Source organism: Marmota marmota, unplaced genomic scaffold, assembly GCF_001458135.2.
Source record: "Marmota marmota marmota unplaced genomic scaffold, marMar, whole genome shotgun sequence".
NCBI classification, from domain to species: domain Eukaryota; kingdom Metazoa; phylum Chordata; class Mammalia; order Rodentia; family Sciuridae; genus Marmota; species Marmota marmota.
The window spans coordinates 10,808,997-10,831,895 of NW_026000249.1; the positions used below are offsets into that span (position 1 = coordinate 10,808,997).

The window sequence follows — 22,899 nt, forward strand, 5'->3', positions numbered from 1 at the left end:
GTATGCATTAAATATCTTATCCTCCTTATCTCTTAGAAGAAAGAAGAGGAAGGTAATATTAAGTAACAATTATTTTAATAAGTACAAAGTAAGTGAAGCATTCTGGCTAAGAAGCTGAGAATATCTCAGTCTAGTTTGAAGCATTTCAATTTTTTCAAAAAAGAGCGTTTATAGAGAACATTTATGCTTTCTTAAATATATAGAGGGATTACTTTTTTAATGATGAGGAAGAGGAGAAGAGGGAGAGTGTTTTCCCCCCAATGCCTTAGTATCTAGAGGTTTTACTTTATTAGTTCATTAATATTTTCTTCAGGCAATAGTGTTTACAAGAAAACGAATTGCCTTTAAATTCTATTTTCTAGATTTCTTGGGGCTGAATCTCCATTTCATTTCTAGACTTTATAAGAAATTCCTGGCAGGGGTGAAAGATTACAGCTTTGTGCCATAATGCATTCTATCCAAAAGCATTCTGATATCTAGCTTGTGAATACAAAAATTATGGAAAGGGCCATCAGTATTGGGAATAATAAACACCAATCAGAAAGAATTTAATTCAATTCTTAAATTAATTCTGCACTCACTCAAAAATAATAATTTAAGTTCTGTCATTACTAAGCAGTACTTAATATTAAATTTCTTCTGTATAGAAAATAATTGAACTCCTCATGTTTAATTTTCACTATTTTTTATTATTAGTTGTTCAAAACATTACAAAGCTCTTGATATATCATATTTCATACATGTGATTCAAGAGGATTATGAACTCCCATTTTTACCCTGTATACAGATTGCAGGATTCACATCGGTTACACATCCACGTTTTTACATACTGCCATACTAGTGTATGTTGTATTAGTATACCTAGTGTTTCAGAGATATTTATTCTATTAAATACAATAATACTGATGTTATATAATCTAAATGCTATATGGCAATATGACATATCCACAAATACTATGTTTTCATCTAGTAATAAAACTATAACCAGTATGTATATACACATAAATTCTTATTTTTGAGAATTAAATGGAGTTGTGGCAAAATAAATTATAGAAAAAAATAATTGACATTTCATAAGTCTTTCCATTGTGTAATTTGCAATCTTATGTTCAATTTACAATCAGATGTACAGATCTATCCAATATGAGTAAAAATATAAGTTACATTTTAATTCTGTTAAAACAGTGTCAGATTTTCTGAATACTCTTGCATGAGAAGCACTGAAAAAAATAGGAAGCTACTTTTTATGGTTGTCATTTTCATTGAAAATATTTATATTTCAGTGCAAATGATTATGTAACAAGCCTTATCCTTCAGAGGACTATATTTAAAGATAAATATTTTAAAAATGTTTCTTAACAAATCTCCACAATTTTTAAATGTTCTTTCCTATTCACTTGGGTTAGGGATGAATTTGTTAAAAGGAAATGATCTCCAAGACAGATAGGATTTAAGATACACTTTAGATAAACAAAACAGTAAAATGAACCAGTCCTGTCCTCGTGAGTATGGTGAAGATATTTTAAGTCAATAAAAAGCTTGAACGCACTATTTAAAAATATTAGAAAAGTTGAAATGTCAACATATTGGTCATTGTTTTATCAGGATAAACTGAAAGCTCCATACTTTTCAGTAAAATTCATAAAAGTAGTATATATTATCTCAATTGATTTTTATTTGTTCAGTATATAATTTAGCAGAATATTCTAAAGACATTTTGAGTCATATTAGTATTTACCCAGTCAGTCTTTTGATACTGCAATCAGAACAGCCCATGCATCAAAGCCCCTTTGAACCACAACGTTATGTAAATCATCTGCATGTTTTAGTCTGACTTGAAGTTATAGTCATAAAACCTTTTGCAGTTTTCATTTGGATTTTAAATAATAAAAGGGTTCTCATCTTAATAAAAAGCAACTTAAAATGGTCATTAAGTTTAGATTTTTTATGTGATTAAATTTTTCAAACGTATTTATTCCAGTAAAAAACAAAAAGTAAAAAAGTGACTATAAACATGCCTTTTCCTCTAAAACTGAAAACACTCATGTATGTAAAGTATGTGAAATTTGCTTGGAATTTTATTATGCCTTGTGACTATATGCTAAATTATTGTAATTTATTGTGCATTTTATATTTAACCAAATTAACTCTACTATGTGTCCACTAAAGCAATGTTATCTTCATCCTTTCTTAAATCCTTTCTAGGTCAAAATGTAGATTTATTACATATTTTATAAATGTATAACTTTAAGAACAGTTAAAATGTTTATAGTACAATGAATTAATACATTGAGTTCTTCAGGGATTCATAACATGAGTACATACCATACGCACACTTATATACACAACTCACACATATACATGCACACATACTCTTAAACATATCAATTCATTCCACTGGAAAGTTGGGCTTCTTTTTTACTTTTCTTAACTTAGCATTGTTTTAGTGCCATATAGACATGTCTAACACATCTGCCTTGTTGATCTAAGACACTTCTTCATATCATTATATAGTAGAAAATATCAGCCCTTCAAATTTTCTGCCACTGGCTGTGTTCATATACATATAGCAAGGTGAATTAATGGATTTGAATCACCCTTGATCTCAGCTACATTAGTATTCATGTCACAGGCCTGATAGAAAAGTCTGCCCATTTATAGGTAGGCATAACCTTAGTCCAGTGCCATGAATTCATTAGAGCTGTTTCCAGGCTAATCATAGTGTCAATTTCTTTTTGATAGAGGATTAACAGTAACAAAAAGTGCCAGGCAATTTGTTCAGGAAAGCTTTCAGCTAATTGAAAATGAAATTCTGAATGAATTTTTATATTTATTTTCTTCTCATTGCCTAAGAACTATATAGGCATATTTTGGTTATAAGCAATCATTTTAGAAAATAAAAGAGTAAATGTCAATATAAATAAAAACCTCACCTTGTGATGGGTTAAATTATAAGACATCTTACTGATTCAGTTTAGTCTGTCTTAAGAATATTGTTTATTACTTTTTCCATATTTAAAGTACTGGGAATATAGTTCCCTATATTTTAGACATCTAAACATTTTCGCACTGATGCAAAAAAATATAGATTTTTGCTCTGAGACACATATTTTGGAAATAACATTACTTTTATAAACTCATCACCATTGTATAAATTATAATAGGCCTTAGATAAATATGTGTGTGTGTGTGTGTGTGTATATATATATATATACACACACACACACATACATACATACATACACATACATACATATTTATATATTTATATTTCAGTTTTTCTACATCTTTAAGATTTTTAGTCCTAGAGCTTAACATAAAATTAATTCTTTTTCTGGTTAACACTGATTTGTGATCCATAAGTGAAGAAATACTGCATTTACATTCCTAGTTATACTTTAGAAGACAAGCTTTTTTAAAACGAATGCACAAGTAATCAGTGAAAAATTTCATAACATAAACAAGGTTCAGCTCAACCAATCCTAAGCAGAATATTTCTATCAAAACGCCATTCATCATGATCCTAATCATCAAGTACTGTGTAAGTAATAGGTTTTGGAAACCCCATATATCCCATTCTTAAAGTCCATGTTTTATAACATCTCTCCACAAGAAGCATTACTGATGTGTTAAGATACATATTTTTTCTCAAGTCTCCTAAGAGTCTTTTAAATTAATGACATGCTGTTTGAAGTCACTACAATACCAATTTATATAGGGCTAATTTGGTTTCTGTCATCATGATATTCCTTATGTAAGTGATAAATCCTATATACATCTTTGTTTTTAAGTAGCACACATTTTACCAAAAAATCAGTTAGGTAATCTGGCAGAAAAAAAAGGCATTTGGTTAAAATAACATTGTTAGTAGTATACATAGTGACTTGAATACTAGAGCAATTTATATGCTAAAATTATTTCCTATGAATGACATTTTACAGTGAAAAATGAACTCAAGCAATAGTTAAAAGATCCATGGCCCATTTCTAGCTACATCATTTATTAGCTGTGTAACATTGAGACAAGTCATTTAACTTGAGTCTCAGAATTTTTTTCTTGCAAAATAGGAATAATTAAAAGTTGTCCTATAATTTTCTTTTTCTTTCTTTCTTTGAATAAAGAATGAAACCCAGAGAGTCTTAACCATTGAGCCACATCCCCAGCCTATTTATTTATTTATTTATTTAGAGACAGGGTTTCTCTAAGTTGCTTAGGCCCACTAAATTTCTGAAGCTGGCTTTGAACTTGTAATCCTCCTGCCTCGGCCTCCTTTAATTTTCAAAGAAAACTTGGAAAGATCAGCGACTACGGATATAGTTCAGTAGGTAGAGTGTTTGCCTTGCGTGCACAAGGCCCTGGGTTGGATTCCCAGCACCATACACATTAAAAAAAAAAAAAGACAGGAGATATATTGTATGGGAAGTTTATTATTAGCGTTTTAAAAACTGCCCATTTTACCCCCCTAACACTTTTCTACATCCTTTTCCTTTACTCTAACAATTTTCTTTAGGGATGAAAAAGGAAACCTTCCTTGTGAAGACCTCAGAGGACATATGGTGGGCAAGCCAGTGCATAAAGGATCTGAATCACCAAATTCATTTCTGGATCAGGAATACCGAAAGAGGTTTAACATTGTTGAAGAAGATACTGTCTTGTATTGCTATGAATATGAAAAAGGAAGATCAAGTAGTCAAGGAAGACGAGAAAGCACTCCAACTTATGGTAAGAGTTCTTATTTTTACATGACACTATGTCTAACATGGGAATCACAATTTCCTCTCATAAGTTTTGGGGCTGTGAAAATTACTTGATTGCTTTTGAATCTTTATTATTAATCTGTATCTATCATGTGCTTCTAAGTGAAATATCAACAATATGACATGACATTAAAAATTACTCTAGATTTTCCAACAATAAGAGAGAACAGCAAGTTACATTTTAGCTCATAATGGTTAATGAAAATCTTTGTAGCATCACAAATACTTTTTTTTGTTATATGTTGCCAAATTTAAATAATTCAAGGGCTTTATCATTTTTAATGAACACTTACTTCAAACATGACTTCTTTGAAATAAAATTGTCTTCTTAATTCTCATGGATTAAAAACATCTTTAGATAAGCTTTTCTGGGGGAAATCTCATCTCAGTTTTTGTATTTTTAAGAAGCTATAAAATTAATCTGACATTCAAGTTGAAGTAGATTTTAAATAGAATAGACATACTGTGTTTAAGGCAAGATGGGCCCAAAGTTACCATGTACCTGGAATTGTTTTTTTTTTTTTATCTCTGACTCTTGCTTTTCCATGCATGTCCAAGAATGTAATCAGGTCACAAATATGTAAAATTGATACCACGTGTCTGCAATATTTTTTGATAAAGTTGCCTAATGTAATAAATCCTATGGTCCTAATGCAAGAATGAATGGATTTAATTGGAAGACTGTGTTCCTTCCTTTCCAGTTTTTAAATTAATCATTTTCATTGAGGAGTTTATGCTTTGGGGAAGGACAGGATTCTTGCTCATTACTCTAAACTTGATCACTAAGAGCTATAAAGAATGGAAGTTGTTTTAAACACTCTCTTTTTACCTACCCTCCTCAATTGTTTGCTACAGCCATGTACCTTCCTCCTTTGGTCACAAAAATAGCAGTAATTTTTTCTTATGCATGTCTTATTTCTTTGTGGTTCTCTGGTAATAATTATGTATGAAAAGTTTTGACCAAAGTAATCTTAAAGAATAGGAATCATACTTAATTTTCTTTGTGATTCTTTGTACATGTGCTTTTTATACAAATAAGTGATGATATTTTTAGCATAACTCCTCAGTTACATAACTTTGGTGACAGTTATTTTGAATTGTTGTATATTAAAGGTATTTGCACCTTTTTCTCTCCTATTATATTGTAAACCTACAGTAGAGAGGCCTGCCATGTTTCTTATCACTTTCTGCATCCCATGACATAATGTATATTTTTATTCATTCCACAAGTACATGTTGACCACCTGTTATTAGATAGTAAAGTATATCAACTCTTCTCTTTTTGTATCCCAGAACTTTCTGGATATTTTTACTTATATGGAAGTAAATGAACATTGCATTTAAGGGGAAATTCTAGTCACCAAATGAAGTAATTGATTCATTACTCATGACCTTATAAAATATATTTACTAGGTTCTTATAGAATAACTATAATTGTCATATTAAACAGCAGTTTAAAGTACTAGTACAGTTATTTTCTATAAATCATATTCTCAATAAAATAGAATACTGTTTTAACTTTAGAAATTTAGATAGCCTATAGATATTTGATTTTAAAAAGAAATATGTATATGCTTAAAAGAGGGATAAAGAGGTAAACAAAGTTCTCTTTTTAACTTTTGAACCTGAAACAAATATAATCTTACTATATAATAGTTTTATTTAATCTGAACCTTCAAGGTAGACACTTGTAGATATTTCAGTGAAGATGTGCAGGCACAACTTGAAAGATTTTTCAGTCAACAATTAAATTTATTTAATTTTCCAAAATCAGAGGCTAGATAATAAATCTACTATTCAGTTACAGTATTGTGGCCATAATTTTCCCAAAGATTAATTCATTTGTCAACTTGTTCAGCTAGTATTTTATATACATAAAGTTGGTCATAACTAGGGACACAGGTGAGTAAAACATAAATTCTACATGGAAGATAGGCATAACCCAAGAGGAGAAACATATCTACATTGCAATCACTTTAAGTATATACACATAATGCTACATAGCCCAGGAATTGAAACACCATAGTCTACCTGGGAAATCACATAAGCAAGCATGACATTTATGCTGGATTATGAATGATGAATAGTCATTATCCAGCATTTCTAAATGCTAGTCATCTCCACCAAATACCTGGTACCTCTTCAAAACCTAGGTCTGAGACCAAGGTTTTGCATAAATCTCTCAGCCTAGACCCTAAAAGCCCTAATACAAATTAATTCCAGCCTTCATAATCAATAATAACTTCTTTATTTAACTTATAAAGTAGTATCATGATGTGGACCACCAAATATGACAATATTCTCTTGTATTTGAAAATTATGATGATGAAAATTTACAATCTTCCTTAAATGTATTGCAAAAAAACCTAAAGTTCATATTTGGTATTTTCTAGATTTGATATTAATGTAACTTCTTTTTACTTGTGTGATACCTTAAAATGCAGTATATAAGTTTTTTATCCTTATAACTGTCAATTTAGTTCTTAGTTACAAATGCCCTTATCTTGAAGTATTTGAATTTATCCACCATTATTCTCCTGTTAACTTCACAAATTACCTGTCTATTCAGAGAAAGTTTAAAGTTAAGATTATGAGCCTAGGTAAAATTTTGAGAAGCAAAAGAGGACCATGACGCAGTTACCAGTACAAGAATATGTACTTTGGGTTGTATATGTATTAATATATTCATATTTTAAAATTGTGTATGTGTGTGTTTTAGTCAGCTTTTTTGTTACTGTTACTGAAAAACATTATAAGAAAAAGTTTAGAGGAATAAAAGTTTTTTGGGGGGAACATGGTTTCAGAGGTCTCAGTTCATAGACAACCTACACCATTCCTCAGGGCTCAAGATGAGGCAGGACATCATGGTGGGAGAGTATGGTAAAGGGAAGCAGCTCAGGACATGATCAAGAAGCAGAGAGAGACTCCACTCTCTAGATACAAAATATATGCCCCAAAGGCACACCCCCAATGCCCACCTCCCCCAGCCACATCCTATCTGCTTTCAGGTTACCACTCACTTGACACCCATTAGGAGAATAATTCACTGATTGGGTTAAAGCTCTCATAACCCAATCAATTCACCTCTGAATATCCTTGCATTGTCTAACACATGAGCTTTTTGAGGACATCTCATAAACCATAACAGTGTGTGTGTGTATGTGTATGTATGTAGTTATATATAGTGTATGTATAAAGTTGTATGTATATATATATGCATGTTCTATATACATATATATTTTATATTTGTTATATTTACATATACTTTATATAATAAATGTATATTAGGACTGGGGCTGGGATGCAGCGGTAGTGCACTTGCCTGGCATGTGTGAGATACTGGGTTCGATTCTCAGCACCATATATAAATACATAAATAAAATAAAGGTCTATCAACAATTAATTTTTTTTAAATAATAAATGTATATAATATGTATTTATATACATTGTTTTTAAAAGAGAGAGAGAGAATTTTAATATTTATTCTTTAGTTTTCAGCAGACACAACATCTTTGTATGTGGTGCTGAGGATCGAACCCGGGTTGCACGCATGCCAGGCGAGCGCGCTACCGCTTGAGCCACATCCCCAGCCCTATATATATTTATATGTGTTAAAAATCAAGGAAACTCTGTTATTAAACACAATGACAAAGAAGCACAGATGTAAAGACAAATATTTGTGGATTTTAAAAAATGTTGTTTAAACAGGTTCTCATTTTATACTATGAACCCTTTGGTTGTTAAGAGTGCATTTAAAGTACACGTATTCACCATAAACAATTAGAAAAGTGCAATATGGACAGATAGTAAATGACCCTTTTAGAAAATAAATAAATAACATCTGTTAAGCTTTTATGTACATCCAGCACTGTTCTAAACATTTGAAAGGTCATTAGCCCATTTAATCCTCACAGCAACCCTATGAGGTGTATACTAATAAAATTCTTGTTTTACAAATGAGAAATCTGAAGTACAGAGAGGTTAAATAATCTACCCATCTAGTAATGATAGAGCTGCAGTTAAGTATCCATGGGTGATTGTTGAGCTTACTAGTGACAATAGATAGCTAAATGTGGTTAAAAAAATAATTTTTCAAATTCTTAAAAACAATAATTACCAAAAATTTCATGACTCCTTCCAAATTCAAAAATTATATTTCAGGCAAGAAGACCTAGGTCTGGTTTTGTCTGTTATTGTATATGGGGTTGGTTGTGTTGTTGCTGCTGCTGTTGTTTTTGTATTTACTGGTACTGTAATGAGCATGCATTTACTTAGATATAGCCCTGATGATATTTGGAGAAGGGTGATAATTTGAGGGGTAAAATATACACTTTTGAAGTCAGATAGCATAAAATTTATCTTACTTTCCTAATATTATAGACAAGAATAATTTTTGGACATACAGATGCTAGTAGGGAAACAACATTGAATAGTGGTTACTATCATGACTATACCATCAGCCATGCTTGGTAATTCTGTCATCTACTACTCCAGAGTGACCCTAAGACTATTACTTTAGACCTCAGTTTTATCATTTGTGATAATATCTTCCTCATAGAGTTTTATGAGAATTCAATAAAATGAATTATAAACTGCCTTAGTGCCCAGTACATTAGGTGTTTACTTTATTGTCATTATTACAGAAACTTTAATATGAAAATAGAAAGGGTAAAATAGTATTAAATCCCTTTAATTGGTCACATCTACTCAGGCTTCAAAGGTAAATGTTCAATTTGATAGCAGTTACTTATCAATTTCTTAGAATGGAAATATTTCCCATCAACTTTCCTTTTTCCTGTCCATGGACTTCTTGTCCTTGGTATTCCATGATAGCACATTTCTAGGCATAGAAACATACTAAAATATAGACACACCTGGCGAAGTTCCTTGTGGACATAAGTAGTCAATTTAAAAAAAAAATGGAGGAAAATGGGCTGGGGTTGTAGCTCAGTGGCAGAGCAATTGCCTTGCACATGTGAGGCACTAGGTTTGAACCTCAGCATGACATAAAAATAAACAAAATAAATATATTGTGTCCATGTATAACTAAAAAATATTTTTTAAAAATTGGAGGGAAACATCTTTATGATAAAATCACAAGAACAGTATTGTTTGAAGATAGGAATCTAAACATTTTCTGATTTACTTTTCAGTAAATTTATGGTACTTCACAAAAAGCACATGAATGAATGCAAAGTTGGCATTTTAGCAGTGCTCTTCACAAATGTTTTTTTCATACATTGCATTGGGTAAAATTAATATCTATAACTTTATATCTGAACATTTTCAACTTGAGTCTTTTGGACAAGATAAAACCAAGTACTCTGTCCCTTTTATCCATGTGAATAACAAATGACTTGAGTGACTTACAGTGGCATGATGAAAGTCCTATAAGCAATGACATTATAAACTGAATATGAAATGAGGATAGTGTCTTAGGTTCCAGGGTCTCTCACCATATTTCAGCAATGCATTTTTCTTTGTTTTACAAATTCATTTTGTCTTTTGGGCAGTTAAAATATACTTAATAGCATTATTTCATACACTTATTAAAGTATCAGTTATACACAACACATTCACACTTTTCTTTTTCCTGAAGAATAGAAGCTTGCTCTCTTTCCTGTGATTTTTTTTTTAATGTAGTGTTCCTTACCAGGTAAAAGTTTAGTTGTCATTCACTAGCTGAATGGGATTCTAACAACAGGATATTTCTTTGTTCAAGTAATATATACCATTCCCAAAGAAAAAATAACCATAGAGATAGAAATGAGAGAATCAAAAATGCAGAGATATGACATATGCACTATACTCATAGGAATTCTTAATCCTATGGATGTATTTAATACGTTTCATAAACACTCCAAATAATTTTGAGCATCAATCTAATAATGATGATAGTGGATCTTGTAATTGATAGAAAAGCAGTTCAGAAATATTTTGACATAGAAATAGAAAATAGTCTGTTTCTAATGTAAAAATTAAAATGATCATCTAGGGAAGGCACTCTTCCTTAATTTGTACAATTTTACTGATGGGAATAGACAAAACGTAAGTTTTGAGGTCAGAGAGATCAGAATTTGGTGTCACAGTATGGCTTTTAATAGCTCGATTGATCTTGAGTTTAAGTGAAATTTCACTTCCCTAAAATTTTGTTTCATTATCTGCAAACATGGGATAACAGTACTACTCATAGTGTTTTCATGAGGATTAAATGAGATAATGTGTCTAGTACTTAGCAAAATTCTTGCCACATAGAAAGTGCTGAAGAAATGGTGCCTAGATAGTATATTATTGCTTCTCATAAGTAAAAATAATAAAAATGTCCCAAAGATTTTCAAGTGTTGACGGATCAAATTAGCACTTGCTTCTCTCCTGTGGAAAGACTTATTAAGGGACAAAAAGGCTATAAGTATTCCTTCATGTTTTGTCCCTCTACCAAGCCAATAACCAACTATTTAAGTTTGAGCAGCTAAAAGAAAAAGGAATATAACTTTTTGTTTTCTTTTGGTTTAGATTTGTAAAAGTAAGAATATTCATATAGCTAATAATACCACAAAATACTACCTAAGTATTCGTAAACTCCACTACAGAAACCATCAAGTTATACTCTGGGCCAGAAGGACCATTGTAACCTCTCAGAATCTGAAAATAATTCAGTCCTCATAAATTTTTAAAGTTTTAGGTGAGTAACTAAAATAAAGAAGGAGAAAAATAATATGTAAATAAACAAAATGAAAACTTTTAAAGAAATGAAACCTGGGAAGAAATTATTATTCTGAAAGAATTCAAGGTAACTAAATAATGGATAAAACAGTAAGATTAAGAAAGAGGAGGTTTAAGTAAAGTTCCAGAATATTAATATGTGGATAAAATGGAAAGATTACCAAACCAAATAACAAAGCTGATGCACCTATTTGAGGAGAAAAGAAACTCTTCAAATAAATTAATCAACAGAATTGAAAAGCCAAGAATAGATATTAATTTAGTGAATCTCACCTGAGGTCATTATTCCCCACCTCAGAGGACATTTGGCAATTTCTAGGGACTTTTTTGTTACACAGTCATAGCAGTTAGGGGAGGCGGGGTACTACTGGCACTTAGTGGGTAGAGGCCAAAAACACTACCAAACCTCATAGGACAATCCACAACAAAAAATAATGATCAGCCAGGCATGGTGGCTCATACCTGTAATCCCAGAAACTCAGGAGGCTAAGGCAAAAGGATCTTGAGTTCAAAGCCAGCCTCAACAACTAAACAAGGTCCTTACCAACATAGCAAGACCCTGTCTCAAAATAATAATAACACAACAACAAAAGGGCTGAGGATGTAGCTCAGTGGTTAAGTGCCCCTGGGTTCAATCCTTGGTACCAAAAAAAAAAAAAAGTGATCAACAATGCCACTGTTGAAAAACCCTCACTAATAAAGAAGAATGAAGTTATGGCATTTCTGGTAAATGGATGGAACTGGAATAGATCATGCTAAGTGAAATAAGGTAGTCCCAAAAAACCAAAGGGTGAATGTTCACTCTGATATGTGGATGCTAACCCAAAACAAGGGAGGGTGGGGAGGGGAAGAATAGAAATTCATTGGATTAGACAAAGGGGAACAAAGGGAAGGGAGAGGGAGGGGAATAGGAAGGACAGTAGAATTAATCAGACGTAGCTTTCTTAGCCTTGAATGTGAATACATGGCCAGGGTAACTCCACATCATGTACTACCACAAGAATAGGATCCTAATTAGAATAAGTTATACTCCATGTATGTATGATATGTCAAAATACATTCTACTTTCATGTATATCTAAAAAGAACAAATTAAATATTTTTTTAAAACCTGGCTAACTTAAGAAGAATTGATTTACAGATAAATTGAATCCAGAAGCATATAATAAAAAATCAAAATCAGAGAAATTATATGACACAGGGATGATTACCTTACTATTGTTGTTCTAATCCAAAGAACCTGGGTAGTTATTGCCCTCCAAGATATACCTACATTTATTCATGTTCAGCATATTCTATGGGTAGAAGTAGTATTAAGGTTGTGAGTGTCTAGAATGACCAAACTTGCTCTACAATAGAAAACATAATCATGACATCCTCTGAAACATGAAGTGTGGTACAATTGTCCCTACTTGAAATCAGAATGCATTTCCCCTATAGAAAAAATATATAATAAATGGCAGCTATATAAAATTTAAATAGAACTCTTAGTGTTAACTTACAAGTTACAATATAGTTTAAAGTAATTCAGCATTTTCCTTAGTATGTTTTTCAGATCACTTATTATGAAAGAGAGTTTATTAAAGAAAGGTCAGGTGGTTAAATAAGTTTGGAAACTCTATATGTTTTATCTGGTCTTAGAGATGAATGGCTTTGAAAGTCTTGTTGAATTTGGATGCTTATTGTTTCCCAAATATTTCTGCACTGAATTATAATCTCCTTCTCCTTTTTTCTTCTTCCTCCTTTTTTCTTTTCCTCCCTCTTCTTCTTTATCATCATCTAAACTTATTAAGTTTTCTAATGGAACTAATGTTTTATTGAACACATTTTGGAAAATGCTGAAATGGGTTTTTGCAGCTCCTCTTAAATACCCAAATACCAATGGCAATAGCTTCTATTTTTTATTTTATCATTGATTTCTAATTTCATTCCATTGTGGTCTGATAGAATGCAGGGTATTATCTCTGTTTTTTATTTACTAAGAGTTGCTTTGTGGCATAAGATATGATCTATTTTAGAAAAGGAGCCATGTGCTGCTGAAAAGAAAGTATATTTGCTCATTGATGGATGAAATATTCTATATATGTCTGTTAAGTCTAAATTATTTATTGCATTATTTAGTTCTAAAGCTTCCTTATTTAGATTTTGTTTGAAAGACCTGTCCAGTAGTGAGAGAGGTTGTCTTTGATCCACTTTGAGTTGATTTTTGTGCAGGGTCGGAGATAGAGGTTTAATTTCATTTTGTATGGATTTCCAGTTTTGCCAGCACCATTTGTTGAATAGGCTATCTTTTCTCAGTGAATGTTTTTGAAACCATATCTGTGTCCTCTATTCTGTACCATTGGTATACAAATCTATTTTGATGCCAATACCATGCCACTTTTGTTACTATATCTCTATAGTATAGTTTAAGGTCTAGTATTATGATGCCTCCTGCTTCACTTTTCTTGCTAAGGATTGCTTTAGCTATTCTGAGTCTCTTATTTTTCCAAATTAATTTTATGATTGCTTTTTCTATTTCTATGATGAATGTCATTGGGATTTTAATAGGAATTACATTCAATCTCTATAATGCTTTTGGTACTGTGGCCATTTTGACAATATTAATTCTGCCTATCCAGGAGCATGGGAGATCTTTCCATCTTCTGAGGTTTCCTTCAATTTTTTTTAGTGTTCTGTAGTTTTCATTGTAGAGGTCTTCCACCTCTTTTGTTAGATTGATTCCCAGGTATTTTTTTAGGTTATTGTAAATGAAGTAGTTTTTCTAATTTCTCTTTCAGTGGATTCATTTTTGATGTATAGGAATGCATTTGATTTATAAGTGTTGATTTTATATCCTGCTACTTTGCTGAATTCATTTATTAGTTCTAGAAGTTTTCTGGTGGAAACTTCTGGTGAGATCTTCTAGGTATAGAATCATATCATCAGCAAATAGTGATAGTTTCAGTTCTTCTTTACCTATTTGTATCCCTTTAATTTCTTTATTTTGTCTAATTGCTCTGGCTAGATTTCAAGGATGATGTTGAATAAAAGTGGTGAAAGAGGGCATCCTTGTCTTGTTCTAGTTTTTAGCAGGAATGCTTTCAATTTTTCTCCATTTAGAATGATGCTGGCCTTGGGGTTAGCATATATAGCTTTTAAAATGCTGAGTATGTTCCTACTATCCCTAGTTTTTCTAGTTTTGGTCATGAAGATGTGCTGTATTTTTCCAAATGCTTTTTCTTCATCTATTGAGATGATCATGATTCTTGTTTTTAAGTCTATTAATATTGATGAATTATGTCTATTGATTTCTGTAGGTTGAACCAACCCTGCATCCCTGGGATGAATCCCACTTGATCATGGTGCACTATCTTTTTGATATGCTTTTATATGTGATTTGCCAGAATTTTATTGAGAATTTTTGCATCTATGTTCATCAGGGATGTTGCTCTGAAGTTTTCTTTCCTTGATGTGTCTTTGTCTGGTTTTGGTATCAGGGTGACATTAGCTTCATAGAATGAGTTTGGAAGGGTTCCCTCCTTTTCTATTTCATGGTATATACTTTGAGGAGTATTAGTGTTAATTCTTCTTTGAAAGTCTTGTAGAACTTGGCTGAGAATCTATCTGGTCCTGGGTTTGTCTTGGTTGGTAGGCTTTTGTTGGCGTTTTCTATTTCATTACTTCAAATTGATCTGTTTAAATCATGTATGACCCCCCTCATTCAGTTTGGGTAGGTCCTATATCTCTAGCAATTTGTCAATGTCTTTGATATTTTCTATTTTATTAGGGTATAATTTTCAAAATAGCTTCTAATTGTCTTTTGTATTTCAGACATGTCCATTGTGATATTTTATTGTTCATCTTGTATTTTAGTAATTTGAGTTTTCTCTCTTTTGCTCTTCATTAGCATGGCCACAGGTTTATCTATTTTATTTAAATTTTCAAAGAACCAACTTTTTATCAATTTTTTCAATTGTTTATTTTGTTTTGATTTTATTGATTTCAGCTCTGATTTTAATTATTTCATGTCTTCTACAGCTTTGGGTGTTGATTTGTTCTTTTTCTAGGGTTTTGAGATATAGTGTTAGGTCATTTATTTGTTGGCTTTTTATTCTTTTAATGAATGCACTCAGTGCAATAAATTTTCCTTCATAGTATCATATTGTGGTCTATTTGACTCTTGAATTAGAGAAGGGTTTGTTTGATGTACTTATATGGTCCATTGTTTGGGGCATAAATATTTATAATTGTTATGTCCTGCTTATATATACTTCCCTTGAAAAGTATGAAATGTCCTTCTTTGTCTCCTCTGATTAGCTTTGGTTTGAGATCGACTTTATCTGAAATGAGAATGGAAACCCCTGCTTGTTTATGCAATCCATATGAGTAATAAGTTTTTTCCCATCCTTTCACCTTCAGCCTGTAGATGTGTTTGCCCATGAAGTGAGTCTCTTGAAGACAGCATATTGTTGGGTCTTGCTTTGTAATCCAGTCTGCCAGTCTGTCTTTTGATGGATGAATTTAGGCCATTAAAATTCAAGGTTATTATTGAGATATGATTTGTATTCCCTGTCATTTTGATTTATTTCTTGTTTTTGATTTGTCTTAGTTTCTCATTTGGTTGAATGTCCCTTTAGTGTAGATCCTCCCCTTACTGGTTCTCATTTTTTTTCACTTTATCCTCATGGAATATTTTGTTGAGAATGCTCTGTAATGTAGGCTTTCTAGTTGTGAATTCTTTTAATTTTTGTTTATCATGGAATATTTTACTTTCATCTTCAAATCTGAAAATTAACTTTGCTGGATACAAAATTATTGGTCGACATTCATTTTCTTTCAGAGCCTGAAATATATTATTCCAGGACCTAATAGCTTTGAGGGTCTGGGTTGAGAAATCAGTTGGGATCTGAATTGGTTCCCCCTATACGTAATTTGATTTTTTTTTTCTCTCACAGCCTTTAAGATCTTATCTTTATTCTGTTTGTTAGTCATCCTCATAATGTGTCTTGGTGTGGGTCTGCTGTAATTTTGTACATTTGCAGTCCTGTAAACCTCTTGTATTTGATTTACCATTCCATTCTTTAGGATTGGGAAATTTTCTGCTATCATGTCATTGAAAAGATTGTGCATTCCTTTGGTTTGTATCTCTGCTCCTTCATCTATTCTGATAACTCTTAAATTTGGTCTTTTCATGTTATCCCATAATCGTGGATGTTCTGTTCATAGTTTCTTTTGTGCATGTTCAACTCTACTTTCAAGATTATATATTTTGCTTCATTGTCTGAGGTTCTGTCTTCCAAGTGGCCTAGTCTGTTGGTGATGCTTTCTATTGAATTTATAATCTAGTTTACTGATTCCTTCATTTCGAGGATTTCTGCTTGGAGTTGGAGAATATCATGCTAAGCAAAATAAACCCGTCCCCAAAATCCAAAGGCCAAATGTTTTCTCTAATATGCAGATGCTAATTCACAATAAGGCGGGGGGGGGGGCCTAGGGAAGAATAGCATTACCTTAGNGGGGGGGGGGGCACTAGAGAAGAATAGTGTTACCTTAGATTAGGTAGAGGGAAGTGATGGGAGGGAAAAGGAGGGGATGTGGGGATAAGAAAAATAGTAGAATGAAACAGACATTATTACTGTATGTATATATGTGACTTCATGATCAATATGATTCTGCAACATGTACACTCAGAAAAATGAGAAATTATATCCCATCTATGTATGATATATCAAAGTGCATAAATGCATTCTACTATCATGTATAACTAATTAAATTTTAAAATTTTAAAAAATACCAATGGCAAAACTTTCTTTGCATTTTAAATTTCAAACAGCTGATTTAGAGATAAGCATTTGAAAAACTTCTCAAAGTTGAAACTCGCCATGAAGTGACTGACTTCTATATGTTATATGCTCTTTGAATGTCATCTTCATTCTTCATTTTTTACCTGAAGAAAAGCCAGATGCAAACCATTTTCTAGAGTAAATCTTTTTGTGATAAAAGATCAAAATAAAGCAATAAAAAAAACAGAAATATCAGTGCATAGTGTTTAATACTCCTAGTTACTGTGAAATTAATGATATCATCGCAAAACAACTTTCCAAAAATCATGGAAGAAAACAAATCCCTTGGGATAAAGAATGTCAAATGTTATACTCACTGTTGTTCAACAAGTGATAACTAAAAATCTACTAAAGTTATGATTTATATTAAGGTTATGATTCATATTAAAGTTACTTTAGACTATAGACTTTGTAAAAAATAATTGAAATAGGGCTGGGGATGTGGCTCAGTGGTAGAGTACTCACCCAGCATGTGCGAGGCACTGGATCTGATCCTCAGTACCACATAAAAATAAATAAATAAAATAAAGGTATTGTGTCCAACTACAACTTAAGAAAATATTTTAAAAATAATTGAAATAATATACAGATATTTTAAAGAGTATATATGACAAGCTAACGTTGGTTTATAAGTAATACATCATGTCAAACTAATGTGCTTTTCACTATTTTAAGGCATTTAACTGCAAACACAAAGTTTCATCCACACTCTATGCTCTAATTCTCCATTAGTTCTTCGTCTAGCTGTAATGTTTTGCACGAGTTGCAGGCTGGTTAGGAGAACACAAGCAAAAAATACAATAGTCATACATGTCATTAAATTATTTTGAAAAAAAATCAATTGGAATTTTTCATTCATGGTTTTAAATGATTCATCACCATAGCAATTTGATGTAGTGAAAAAAGGACTGGGATAGGAATTTGAAGATTTATATTCATGAGCTGACTCTAACATGGGTTATATCTGAAATTCTAAGAAATTAATTTTGGTGTGTCTTAAGTTTTTCACCCCTACCTTTGTTACTAATTTCATGAATATGATAAAATATGTGAAAGAAATTGTAAGATTATTGTAAGATGTCACTTATTTTCAAAAGAAAATCTTCAATTGATGATCTTAATCATCTGTTTCACTCTTCATCAGAAAGGGTGACTGACTTCTATATGTTAATGGGAATTTTAAGACATTGCTAAGATTTTTTTAAAAATACATTGCTTTCCTCTGAGTGTAGCAGTGCACATCTGGAATCACAGTGACTCAGGAAGCTGAGGCAGGAGGATCACAAGGTCAAGACCAACCTGAGCAACTTAGCAAGACTCTGTCTCAAACTTTATAAGAGGGGGTGTTAGAGATATAACTCAGGATAGAGCACCCCTTAATTTAATCCCCCCACAATATGTATTTTTTAATTTGTAGTTAATAACTGTATGCTTTTAAACAAATAATATTTGTGAGCCTTTTTTGTTCACATTTGTATTAATGTTGAGCATAACAAAGGCCACCAGAGTCTTCAGAGTAGGACCCAGAACTCTTTTGCTACTTAGTATTTAAGGAATTTGAATCCTTCCTCATTTCTCCCACACCCCTCCTCTGCAGAGGAATCAGCATTATGCACATCAACATTTCATCTAAGAAAAGCCTGACTTTCCAAACTTCAGTGTGTAAAGCTTCTTCCTTTCCTTGATAGGATTTTCATAAAAGGTAATTTGGTTCAAAATATAATTAGCCTTGTAATCAAGTGTTAAATGTACCATGTAATTTTTGAAACAGTTCAGTATTTTCTCCTTCAACAATTGTTTTGTTTCTCTCCATTTAAAGTATAGATCACTTTTAGAAAGCAGTAGGAAAATACACAAACATGATGTGGCTTATTTTTTAAAAGATATTTTAATTGGTTTTGGTTTTCATTAATGAAACTTAAAAGATTTAAAGTTAATAACCAATTCAGTGTTTGTATTTAATTTATATTATTTATAAGTGTCATTAAAGCCAATGCTTAAATAATCAACACATTGAAATGTTTACAAGCCAATTTTTCCTAAGCTCTTTTATACAAAAGCTAAATTTTTAAAATGTGGCAACAAATATCAAAGTGCCCATTTGTTCTTATTTTATTGGATCCAGATAGGTTACCATTATCCTTTAAAAATGACTTTCATTTAATTCAGTTTCACTTCCTTTTCAAATGTGTGACTCTCTACCTTAAATAACCTCGGGATGTTTTCCTAGAAATGCAGTCAACCATCTGAAAGTAATTTTTCTGTCTGGTATGTGAGCAGTTTGATGGGTATATATGGCAAGCTTATAGCTTAACTATTCCTTACTACACTCATTTTCATCAAAATAATGACTAAAATATTCAGAACAGATGTGTATATATGTATATATTTTCTCGGGCTCTAGAGAAACATTTTTTGAGCATTGAAAGGTATGTTAGACTTATGGAGAATTTCTCTGCAGCTTTTTTTTAACCTTTGTCAACTGTAAGAGAGAAGATTGCTTCTCAAGTGTTTTTTATTACAATGAAACTTAATGAGTTTAGCATGTTTTGAAAGAGAATAAAATGAAAGTTGTAAAATTCAAAAAGGCAGCAATTCAGTGGTGTTTCAATAGATTTCATGGGCACCTTAATATGGAAATATTTCTAGGAAAGGAATCAGGAGACTTGACTTTTAGTTCTGACTTCATTGCCCAAAATAAAGAAGGGTGGGTTAAGATGGCATACTGCCTTGGATGGAAGGAAACTATTGAAATACAAAGCTAGGATGTGGCTTGGATCATTTGTTTGTCCAGTGTATGAGTCTCTATTTACTTTCTTAATTTGCAGTTAATGAATATTGAACAATTACTCTGTGTTTAAGACAGTGTTCTGAGTGCTGGAGATACCACAGTAAATAGCCATCTTTCATTGAAATTTACATTCTAAAAGGGTGAAAGAAATCAAGCAACTAATTTAATATTTATTTGAGTACCATTGGTTGTGCCATGAAGAACTTTGAGAGGAAATGAAAATGAATACAGAGGAAGCTGACTCAGAATAAAGGGTCAAGGAGCATGTCCCTGAGGAAATGACATTTTTGCTTAGCTCTGAAAGATGCATGTGGATTTAGGAAGAGGAGAGGAAAACCAGAGGAAGATAGAATTCTACATGCAGGTGAAGAAAGTGTTTCAAGAAGATAGTAATCCTCCATACTATATGCTGCAAATAGATCAGAAAAGGCAAGGACTCTGAGAATTGTCTATGGAGTTTAGCAACATGAAAGCCCAAATGACCTCAACAATAGCAGTTCTGGGGATTAGTGAGGCAGAGGATCATTCAAGAGAGAGAGTTCAAGAGAGGAATTCGAGGTTGAGAATATAAAGAAGTTTTCTAGGAGTTTTTCTATAAAGGGGAGCAGAGAAATAAAGTGTGACTGGTAGGAATTTGTAGGATAAAGAGTTGTTTAAAGTATATCATGGAGTAGGTCTGAAGGAATGGGACCCAGTGAGCAATCTAATAATTTGGGATCTCTCTAATGTCTTGCATACTTTGATTCAAGCATTAAATAAATTTTTATGAATACCTACACTGGATCAGTTTCTGCCAGAGACAAAGATAACAAAGATATGTAAGACCTAGTTTCTGCCAATAAATAGAGAGATCTATAACAGATAACTACAATACAGTATAGTTAACATTATATATACATACCAGAGGCACCAGGAAAAAAAACTAAGGAATCCCAGAAGAGTGATCATTTATCTGTCAAAGGGAATAATATCATTTGTAATATTGCCTAAAATGTTTTATTATCTAAGGTAAAAAATAGTTTGTTTTCAATAGTTCTGTACACTAGTATTAATATGGCAATTTTTATTAAAATATAGTGATTTAGATACATACATCATTACAAAGCACCCTATCATTGTCTTTATTCATGTTCCATTTGTGTTTAAATGCAGTTAAATACAGTTCATAATTTTTAAGAAGCTAATTTGCCATCAATTTTGGATAAAATTCAAGCAGATTTCAAAAATATTTACCTTTCACCTTCATTAAATTTATTCAAATAGAGTGAAACATATAACACAATTCTTGCTCCTATGGAGATACCAGTTAGAAAACTACAGATGTGAAATATATGAAAAAACAAGTAACAAAACAATGGTTATACTATAAAGCACTTGCACGGAGAAATTATATACTTATGATAGGGTGCCACATTAAATCCACAATTAGTAAATGATTTATCCTTAAAGGAATAAAAAATTAAGATGAAGCGGTTGACAAAAATATTTAGAGGAGTTCTAAACCTCTTTTTTCTTAACTACATTTTGACTATTATTAATTTTTGTCATGAATTTGTAATTATTATCACCTCAAAAATTAATGTAAGCATTGCTATCTAAAAACATGTTTTAAATTTTTAACATTATTTTTAGAGATTTATGATTAATTTGTGTACATTTACATAGGAAGCAGTCAAATATATTTAGTTTTGTTGAATCAGTTAACTTGTACTAAGGCCTTAAGTAATATGAACATAAAAATCCATACAATAATAATGTATATTTAAGTCTAACTACAATGAATATAGTACTCTTGTTTTTTTTTTTTTTACCAACAGCACTATAGCACAAAACCATAAAGTTCTTTTCCCACTTTAACTTTTTCTGTCTTATAAAGTTAAAATGTTGCTATTATACATGAAGTAGTGAATATATTCTCAAGCTGCATTGGCGATCTTTGTATTTGGAATTAGAAGTAATATAAGCTGTGTTCTATTTTTCAGTCTATCAATTATTGCTATTTGTATAAGAATGTAACCTTATGATATTAGTTTAACTTTTTATTGTCTGTTTCTATATTTTAGTACAATAAAAAATTTACAAAGGAGCAATACTTACCAACAACATTTTTGTTATATCTAAGCCACTGATACACTTCACTTTTTTAAATATTTATTTTTATTTGCACTGCTAGATTTATATAATTTTATAACTAATAAAAGTAAAATCTTGAAGTGCTCCAAAAGTAAATTTTAATTAGAGCTTTTATCTCAATTTTTTCCTAATGCAATATATTTTCTTCAATTTTATATTAATAATATACAATATAATTCTGTTTAAAAATTACCCCCAGAAAAGTCAGTGTTGCAAATCTTATGCAAAATTGCTCCTATGACTAATGAGACAGATCAAGGGCTTAATTGCGTGCTTCAATTACTTAACTCCATTAGAATCTCAGAGATGATCAAAATACAATTCATACAATTATGTATTTAATATTATTTGTCTAAAGTATGTTTGATCTTGTTTTTGTATACATATATTGGACTCTAAACAAACATTTAATTCTTCTAAAAGTATCAAACTAGTTTTTAACTATATAATATGCACAGTAAATAAAGCAAATAATTGCTCGTTCATTGGATTTTTCACTTTTCAGAAGATTTCTTGGTAACATTGAAACAGTGCTACAATTCTTAATCACTTCAGTTTCATTGCCATGCTGAAAGGGAGTTCAGTTGTAAAACAAGACCCTTAAAGAAATTAAGTTGTACAGGTATTTGGAAAATATAGCATATTTTATTTTTTTTTTTTTTTTTTTTTTT

At 31.4% G+C, this 22,899-nt stretch overlaps 1 protein-coding gene across 8 annotated transcripts in view; it reads left to right on the forward strand.

Moving 5' to 3' along the window:
* Positions 1–22,899, forward strand: part of Cnksr2 (connector enhancer of kinase suppressor of Ras 2) — a 241,034-nt gene that overhangs the window by 130,127 nt on the left and 88,008 nt on the right. For all 8 annotated transcript variants that reach the window (XM_048796450.1, XM_048796451.1, XM_048796452.1 and 5 more), the window contains one exon: positions 4,511–4,722. In XM_048796450.1, coding sequence (XP_048652407.1) covers positions 4,511–4,722 — 212 coding nt within the window. The remainder of the gene's footprint in view (positions 1–4,510; positions 4,723–22,899) is intronic.